The following is a 10,210-nucleotide window of genomic DNA, read 5'->3' on the forward strand; positions in this document are numbered from 1 at the left end:
ATTTAGAGTTGTGAAATGAAACTTTAATGAAGTATAAACCATCATGTTCTTCCTTGTCTACTTTATTTGCCTTTTTGATACGTTTTACCGATCTGTATAAGTCTAGTCTTATATAATTCAATTTTTAACAAAAAACAATGGTTCTTATTGTAAATTCAATGATAAACAATAAGCTATTTGATAAAAGTGTCAGAATAAAAAAAAAGTATATTCTTTCAATAAATAATAAATGTTATTGACAAAATATATTTTTAGTACCTTTATCAAAATTTCATGGACTCTAGACTAGACATAAACTTTTACATCAGATGAAAAGTGTAAAAAATCCTGGAAAAAACATTAAACTGTATCCATGGTTTACGACTCGATAAGCAAAAGGTTTTTCGTTCACCAATGGACCAAATATTTTTAGCATTTTCTGTTGTCTTTCATAAAAGAAAACTACAAATTCGCACGAATAGTTTAACCGTTTAAAAAATATTTACAATACATATTTTCGTTTCTAACTAAACTTCACAAAGTTTGAAGTTTTACCCTGTTTAATTGAAAAATAATAACTAGTATAAAGTATTTCGGAAAATTAATAATAAGTACTTTCACTAAAGATCAATTAACTAAAGTTTATAAAAACTTTACTTTCGATTATAAAACTGTTTTATATGTATAGTTATTTCTTGTTTAAAGTTATACCAGTTTTTATTTTCGAAGACATTATAGTAAGTTTTTCTTCTGGTATATTTAACAATAATGTCGTAAAAAAAGTCTACTTGCTTCTTTAAAATTAAATGTTTAATCTTATTTAAATAAGGTTTTATTATTAGCTGATGGTTCCTTATTCGAGTTAAACATTAGTTTTGAAATATTAAAATATTTGAAATTATAACAAAAATATCTTCAATTATCAACACTTTTATATGTATAAAATTTTAAGTAGTTTACATTAACTATAAAATATTAAATGTAAGTTAATATTATGAGGTATTATACTGTAATTAATTAATTTTTTTATTGTATTGACTTTTTTAAAATTATGCTAAAATAGAATTTTATCCTCATCTTATAGAAAATAATAAACAATACTATTGTGTAATTATATCGCTTTTTTAAAATTTTAAACTTGTTAACATAATGTATAAATAAAACAGTAAAACTTTTTTTTGTTTGTAATTAACTTAAGCGATTATTTAAAGTAATTAAAAAGATTAAACAATTATGAAAATGAGTTTAGGAAGCCCTTTTATTAATAAAAACATTTCATTTTACATTCATCAAAAAACTTTATTAAACCATAAATAAATAATGTTCTAATGTGGTGTACGACTCGATAACCGAAAGGTTTTTTTGTACACTAGGTCGTTAAACCGAACTTTTTGAGCGCTTTTTTATCGTTCAATAAACAATTCATAATAAAATCACGTATCGCAAGCATTACTATGGTTTGTTGATAATTTTTGTCTGTTTAAATTCAGAATATTTTTAATAATCATAAGTTATTCAAGTGATCATTCGATAAAATACTTAGAAAAGCTAGACAAAAATACTACTACTACTACTACGGATAATAGTAATAATTATAATAACAGTAATAATAAAACGTTGTCTCAAGTTTAATAGGTGAAAACTTTTTTAAGTTTTGTTGTGATAACTTCAAATATTTGTAAATTGTATGCGCTTTTAAAAACTTATAATTTTATGAAAAAAACTTTTTATTTATCTTGAATTTGTACTTTAGAATTATTGCTTTTTATTGAAACTTAAGGAAAATAAAATTAAAGTTATACAGACTCCTTAAACGTACCAAAAACAGAAATAAAATAGACAAGAAAGGAAAGTACTGTCTATACTTTGTTTCAGTTAGAAAATTAACTATAAATTTCCGTATAAATTAAATTTATTCACAATTATATATGCACAATGATTTAAGTTAATTTTCTTCTAGTTTAATAGATATATATTAAGAAGGAAGAAATAGCTATTGCAAATTAAAACAAAGAATATTATAAACCGTAACATCCTTCCTTATCTGTTTGATTTCAGCTTTTGAAACGTGCAATAGAATGGTAAATATTTATACTTATATTTCTTAAATTCAAATTACAATTAAATACTTTTTAGGTTTTCATGTACAAAAATTTACAGTACTAACACTAATAACTTACGCACTTAGTCTAGAAAATTAGTTGGATTAAGAAATTTTTGAAAACTAGTTTTTATATGATGTTTTATTAAAAGGAAAAAATTAAACAAACAAAAAAATGGTTAACAATAATGAGTAGGATAAATAAAAATTTAAAACAACTATATATGAAAGGAATGAAATAACCTTAAGTGTACCGTCTTTTGTACATACTAATTAGATACTAGCTGTTGGTGTAAAACAAAAAATTATGTCAAAACTGCATTTCACGTGAGGAACACAATTTTTCCTGAGTTCAATGTACTTGGCTTATAGATGTCCTTATTACTGTAGTAATAAAAGAAAACAAATAGTAGAAGAATAAATGTGTTTTAAACTATATTGTATAATACGATTTAAACTATTATGCAAAAGTTAAATACTTTTTAAAGTGAACTATTTTTATTAAAGCTTTTTGAATCAAAATACAGTTTTAATTAGTTTTTACAGATTATTATCTCAATTTTTTACAATTTCAAGACTGCAAAATATTAAACATTATAACTTATTTATAATTTTAAATGTTTTGTAGTAGCTATATGTTTCGAAAGTCTTATATTATTCTTTATAAATAACTATTTATATTAATGTAGCTGACCATAATTAAAAATACTTGATTATTTTTGAAGTTTTTCCCGCAAATACAAAAGTTTTCTTCAACTGATTTTCTTCATAAAAAGTAAATATGAGCCTTTATTTTTATTTAATTCAATAAAAAAATACGTTTTTTGTTGTAATAGTTCAATTTAAGCATTCAAAATATTTAAACTATAAACAAGTCGTTTTAAATTACCACAAAAAGTAAAATATGGACCTTAAAAATTATACATATTTAAACTTTTTTGACTAAAATTTTATTCGTTAATACATACTTAAAAACCAAAAAAATATTTCAAACACGATTTATAAACAAAATTTAAACAATTTCAAAACTTTAAGTTGAGTTTATATTTGAAATGTTTCATACACACAGCTAAAACCGCGCAATTCTAACTCGCGATCAATTTCCATCTGCGTACAGTTCCCGCCCGATCAGATTCGAGAACCGCTTACCGACGAAGGGTAAGGGTTAGGAGTAACAGTGGTTGTAAAAAAACGTTATAAATAAAAAGACTAACAAAAATGTAAATAAACAAACAAATAAGAAACGGGTGGGAATCGTGCGTTAGTTGAAGTTGTAAGCACACCTACACAGCTAAGTGTGGTTCTTTTGAAATTTAAACTTATTTGTTTTTAATTGAAGTTTTTATTCAGGAGAAAAAATAATTATAATTCAAGCACAAAGTTGATCACACGTAGTTGTGACGGAAGATTAAAGCTGGATAATTAACCAACAAGGAAAAGGAAAAAGGAAAAAGTTTATTATTTCAACAGATAAACTGGTATATAAACTGCTTAGCTAAAGGTTGTTTCTATCAGTTTTAGAACTTGTTAGCTACCAAATAAACAGACTAATTAGTTTATAAAACTTTATTGCTTTAAGGAAACTAACAAAATTGCTGTTAGACTTATGCTCAAAAATATTTTGCAAAGTTTTTTATGCAAAAGTTCTTAGAAAAATGTTTGTAGCACTAACATTATTCGTACTCAACAATGTCAAAGTACTATGCATAAGTTGTATTTAATATTTTAAAATAACTTATTTATAATAACTAGTTAGGATTAATTTAGGTATGCAAAATTAAATATCAAAGACATTTCACCAAACAAAAGACTGGTATTGAATAACGGTCGGTAGTAGTTATATAACAATCTAAGAATACAATGGTGTATATGTAACTAAACCAAACAAAAAAAGTCAAAATACATTTTGGATAATTTTTGAAAATGTTATTTTTAAACTAAGTAATGCTAGTAAAGTTTTGGTTTAAGTAAATTACAATAACTTGTAAAACGAACTTTTCATACTTTTTGAGCCAAGAAAACCAACCTACTTAAATAAATTATATTTTGCGAATCTCAGCGTTTATTTTTTATTGCTAAAAAGTAAACAGTTATGTCAGCCATCAAGGGTCTTTGGTCTAGTTGGAAGCCTGTCAACGAAGCTAACAATCATGGATTAGATATGGTGGATGTAAGTTAAAAAAATGTTATACCATTTTAATGCTGTGTTTTACTACACTCGTTAGTTTTCTAGCTTCTACGTTTCATAAATACGTTAAAAAGTAATAGCATATTGAAGAGTAGTAACTCCCTACTGTGCACGGTAATTTATGGTTTACCAAATTTTTGTTACACTTTAATAAATAATAGTGCTACTAAACTTTTATAGTTTTACTAAAACAAGGTGTTTTTATGTAACTACTTTTCTATAACTGTAATAAAAAAACAAAATTTTTTTAGTTTTAAATCAAATAATTACTAAATAAACTTATATTTTAGCAGATTAAAGCTCAAGTTGAAGTGATGATTGGTGCAACCGATGTGTTTGTTGTTTTCGAGTTTAGAGAATATAAAGTATTTTCAAAAGATCAAACTTACGATGTCATAAGCATTCAGCTGCTGGTTAGAAAAAATTAAAAAAATACCTTATTACTATCTTAAAGTGAAATAACTTAACTATTTTTTAAATAACGACTAAGTGTTAAGTTATAAAGCGAAATTTTATAGTTTATTTAGCTGAAGTATTGTTTTTTACAGGTTCAAATCAAGAAAGGCAGCTACAAAGCTTACGGGTCGTTCATACTAGTTGAAATTGAAGTTATTGGAAACAGCCACAAAGTTGTTAGAGTGAGTAACAAGAAACATCCGGGTCTCATGAACGAGCTGAAAGTTCTCGATGGAGATGAAAAAGGCGAGCACTTGAAGTTTGGGGATGATTATCCCGTCGAAAGTTTTTTGGTACCGGCAACTCATGAAATTCAAAAAGTTTTAAATAAGATTTTTAAAATCCCCTATGATGGACCCTGGCCTTTTTATTTCCCACGACCTAATGCTCCGGTTCCTCTGTCCAATGTAATAATGATTAATTCAATATGTGTTTATAGATTGTATAAAATAAAATATAATCATTATGAACTTAAAAAGCTTAAATAAAGTATGGTGTTATTTTTAAAGCCTGAAACTAAAAAACAGAATTTGAATTATTTTTCAGTATATATTGTTTATTGAACAAAAAAAGCGCTTTTTGATCCTAGGACCTCCTGGTGTACGAGAAGAACCTTTCGGTTATCGAGTCATACACCAGGATACAGTTTAAAGTCATGTCCAGGACAATAATATTGCATTTTTTTATGGATAAGACAAAATTTCTACAGATTATAAAATTACTGATTTTTTCCAGGTCATAGCTTTGGCTTTTGTATGTAGACTCCAAGAATCTGGAAGGATATATACAGTTTTAGTAAGTTATTTACTACGGAAAAATGCTTCCAAAATTTAAACAATAGATAAAAATAAACTAACATACTCTAAAACTACTGTAACTATCAAAAGTTATTATAATTTCAGTACTTTTTATAATTATAACAATGAAAAATTATGAATGATGTTTAAAAATACTGTAAATTTTTAATGTTAAATTTAGAATTATTTAGTGAACAAGGTTTTAAAGCAATTTTGTTTGTAAAATAATCACAAATAAAAACGACACATTGTACAAGTTTCTGTTATTTGAAAAGTAAAATAACTTTTAGGCTAAAGCAATTTATGACGGCATACCAAATGCACCGCAAGTTAAAGAACAATGTGTACAAGGGGAAGACCAATTTTTACAAGGTGAAGACCAATTTACGCAAGTTGAAGACCAATACGTCCTTCTAACGATATATAGTAATGACAATACATACAAGGTAATAAATGCAAAATCTGTGCCAAGCGACGATTACGTGCCAGGTCAAGTTGGAGGTTTTAGTGACTGGCAAGCAATGAACGCAGAAGTTGAGAACATTGCCTTATTGGTCAGTTGACATTAAATCGATAGCCTCTAAAACAGTTTATCTATTATAGGACCAATATAAACATAATTTGATTAAACTAATAAATAATCAACTATTTGTTTTATTATTAGGTAAAAAATAAAGTTTGTGCTGGTTTGCAAGACTGCAATACTTATGTACCTAGAAGATTTCGCGGAAAGTACAGCACCAGAGAACCATGTTACCAGATAGAAGTAATTAATATTGATTTGATATTCGTTACTATACTATATTTATTTACAATTTCTATGAATTTTATGATAAATTAAACTGCATCTAATTATTTTATAAACGTTATTTCATTTGTGATTTTTTTTTCAATTTATTTGTTATTTAAAAAAAAAAAAAAACTCTAATAAAAACTCTAAAGAACTAATAGTCAAAAACAAAGTAGTTGTAATTATTTAATATAACACTCTAATTTAAGCATAACAACTTCATGCTGTATTTCTTTTGTTTTCTTATTGTTTTCAACATCCAAAAGTGAATTTTTAGCGTTATAACAAATTTAAACTCCCAAAGATAAAAGTGAAGAAGAACGTCGTGCTCGGAAGCAGAGAAGTTTTCGCTCCCCAGGGCGTCGTGTTTGTAGACGTGCAGCTGAATGAGGGGGATTACCGGATCAGCAACCTCAGGATCGTCCCTTCGATCGACGGTGAGCTCATATACCTGCCCACTGACTGGAGCTTGGTGTTTGAAGGCAACGACAGGGGTGAAAATAGCGGTGAGAAAATCCACAAACTTGTGTCAAAGGTTTGTTAGATGCTTGTGACCTGATTCTTTTCTTCATGCATTTATACTTGATTTATTCAAAAGTATTTATATTTTACGCTTTCGTAAATAGAAAGCAATTTTTTACTTTAAAGTTTCAACAATTTGCAGTTTTATCCGAATCGCGACTTTCATGTGGCTTTGTGGAAATACAAATGTGACTTGAAAGGATTTTTGGTTAAAGCATTGGTTAGTCTCACTTTGAAGTTTAATAAACTAATGTGTTCTTGACTTAAACTTTTACTTCAAGCACAATATTCTTTTTCGCTTAAAGTAAATTAAGATCTTAAGGTGTTTACTTTGGATATAAAAACTTTGAATGATTAAGATTCATCTTATTTAATAATAAAATCAGTTAAAAAATCAGCGAAGTTTTCAAAGCTGAAGCCTAAATTTTTATGTGCCGTAGATAATTATCAAAATTTATTTTAACAACAAGTTTTACTCATTTCAACGATTCAAATTTGATTGTTATTGAAACTAAACTTTCTAAAATTATATTTTCTAGAGTTAGACATCCTCTTTAAATCCGTCTAGCTTAAATTTAAACTTCACGTTAATAAAATATAAATCTTTGATATTTTTTAAAGCTTAAACAGCCATATTTTCTTAAGATTCTTTTTGTTACATCTGTTTTATACTTCAATTATTTATGATAAATTAAATAATTTAAAATAAAGCAAATTAAAAGACTTTTATTTTTAGGCAAATTAAAAGAACTCTTAGATATTTAATTTTTGATTAAAACTACTTTAAAAATTTCAGATAACAGTGCTGAAAAATTGTTTTAAAACACATAACTTTGAACATAAAATTAAGAAAATTTGTAAACAAAATTTTGTAGTTTGAAATATTATTGCTTACACTTATTCTTTTTCTTATAATTTAAACTTAATAAAAGACGTTTTTTCAAAAATATCTGTTATTTATTCCAAAACAAAGTTAATAAAATTTTTATTTTGAAACTTGCTGTCTGTCAATTAAAAAATAGTTAATACAGAGAACCTTTTAACTAATATGATGGTCGATTCTTTAATGCAAAATGATGAATAAATTTTAGATCAAACTAGGTAGCACAGAAAATTTCGAGCTTGTTGAGATCAGATGCTACCCGCCATTTCCTAACAATGTGAATGCTGAACTCAAGAGTATAGTTCCAGTAGAACTTGTTTAACGAAGCTTGTTGTTGTTTTAAAACCGAATTTTACGAGAACACTTGTACTAAAGTATATGTTTTTCCTACCTTTTTTTCTCACATTATACTTATATTTTATGCAAATAAATACTTTATAAAAATATAGATGTTTTTTGTTGATGTTACAGTATAGCAACACTTCTCTAGCAGCTTTTAAACATAAGCATACCAAGAAAATAATAGTATAAAAATTAATATTATAGCTTAAAGAAATTATACACAAAAACATGAAAACAATGAAAAATTTTACAAATATTCAATTTGAATAGAAAAAAAAAATGTAAATCGACAAGACAATCAAACTTTATCATTTTGCTTCAATTAACAGAGAATGTTTACAATAGTAAAATATCTTAAAATAGGGCGCAAAAGGGAAGAAATAAAAAAATATTGGGGAGTAAGTGGACAATAACTAGTATAGCCGCAACAATCAACTTACATAGTTACATAGCTTAGATATTATGAGATTTTTAGTGAACAGTAAAAAAAATAAGTCTTAGGTATAATTGTCAGCAGATTGAAAGTTACACTAGATATTCTTTAGTGTGGAACTTTCGAAATTTACCAACTTTTAAAACTTTTAGTATGTATAGAACTAGTAATTTTAAATTTATTTTATTTTTATTTTCACCTTAAAAATTTTCTTGTTAAGTATAGCAGTCTGTTAAGATCTCTAATTGTTGCTCTTGAAATAAACCAAAGGTTAACGAATATTTGTAGTCAAAATATGAAAATAACAATTTTTTAATCGATATCAAAATTTATGTTTTCAATATTAAATTTTAACAAAACTTAAGTTATAGTTTATCGTAACTTGTCTCAATTATTTTCATTACAGAGATTAAAATTCTGTTTTGAAAAAGTGCAACTTTAGCAATTCTAAGTTGGTTTAAAGTTTGTAAAAGTTGTTTAATAATTTACTTAATTTATCAGTGTCATTTATTAAGATAATTCATGTAACAATATTTTTAAACTCTTTTAATATTGTATGTTTAAAAGCTAATTTTGAAAACATTAGAATAGCAAGAGATTTAAAAAAACTTTATTAGTTAGCTGTGAATTTAAACTAAGAAAAAAAAAACATTTTTTTACTAACAAATTAATTATTATAAATTAGTGAAATCAAAAAACTGTTAGAAATAACAAAAAAAAAAATATTTTTACGCAAATATGGACACAGTATAAAAGCTACTCAAAATATGCATATGGTTCTTCGTTACATTAACAAGTAATATTGAGAATTCTAAGTTATTTATTACTATTATTAAGTTTCTTCTAAAAACTAAAAGAAAATTAGGTTCGAAACAAATGAAATTAAAATAACAACCAAATGAAAAAAAAAACTCAATTTTCAAAATACTTTCTAGAATATTTCTAACAAGCCCTATCATATTTTTATGATTTTAAAAAAGTTAAACTTGTCTGAGTTAACGAAAAATTTTGCGTATTTAGATGAAACAAAAATCAATTATTTTCGTTTATAAAGTTTTGCATATTTATTAAAAGCCATATAATGTCTATTAATAATCAGAAGCATTAAAAATAATTCTCTTTTAGAAAAAATATAGTAATCATTCTAAAAACTATGAAGGTATTTAAGTTAAAAAAGTAGCAAAACTCAGTTTTTGTTTCATTCAATTGTATAAAAAAGTGCAAAAAGTGGTAATTAATGTTTTAAATACTGTTAAACAAATTTATTATTTTGTAAAAGCTAAATAGAATGTGATTTTAAAAAAGCTAATGTTAGTTTAGTGAGTAAATAGATCAAGACTTTAGATTTTTTCTTACAAAATTGTGACTTTATCAATATGTTCTGATAAGTAAAACGATTAGTGCTCAATTTTTTTTGAATTAGTGTTTTGCAGACATGTTTTATAAGAGTTTTGTTTTTTCAAGAAAGTCTTTTTTATTTATTTTTGTTTTAGAATAATAAAGAATCATTTTGTAGCTAATTGTAAATAAATTGTTTTATAAAATCAAACCTAAGATAAATTGAAGAATAAATTTTTTAGCTAACTTTTGTATACAAAAGTTTCTATTAAAATGACTTATTAAAAACTCAATAAACTGTTTTAGCAAATTAAACATAAAGTTAAAAACTTTGTCTGGCTTAAATATATTGTTGTTGATCTGTGTTTATGAAGCCTAGTT

General features: G+C 25.3%; 1 protein-coding gene across 1 annotated transcript; it reads left to right on the forward strand.

Moving 5' to 3' along the window:
* Window positions 1-4,144: 4,144 nt before the first annotated feature.
* On the forward strand, window positions 4,145-8,109 carry LOC145837017 (uncharacterized). Its single transcript, XM_082944784.1, has 9 exons — window positions 4,145-4,250; window positions 4,562-4,681; window positions 4,817-5,131; window positions 5,460-5,519; window positions 5,812-6,075; window positions 6,186-6,287; window positions 6,616-6,846; window positions 6,976-7,053; window positions 7,925-8,109. Exons 1-9 carry the CDS (start codon window positions 4,173-4,175, stop codon window positions 8,036-8,038), a joined length of 1,362 nt encoding a protein of 453 aa, XP_082800910.1. The 5' UTR covers window positions 4,145-4,172; the 3' UTR covers window positions 8,039-8,109.
* Window positions 8,110-10,210: the final 2,101 nt, after the last annotated feature.

The sequence above is a fragment of the Thalia democratica genome, chromosome 5, assembly GCF_965202585.1.
Source record: "Thalia democratica chromosome 5, ktThaDemo2.hap1.1, whole genome shotgun sequence".
NCBI classification, from domain to species: domain Eukaryota; kingdom Metazoa; phylum Chordata; class Thaliacea; order Salpida; family Salpidae; genus Thalia; species Thalia democratica.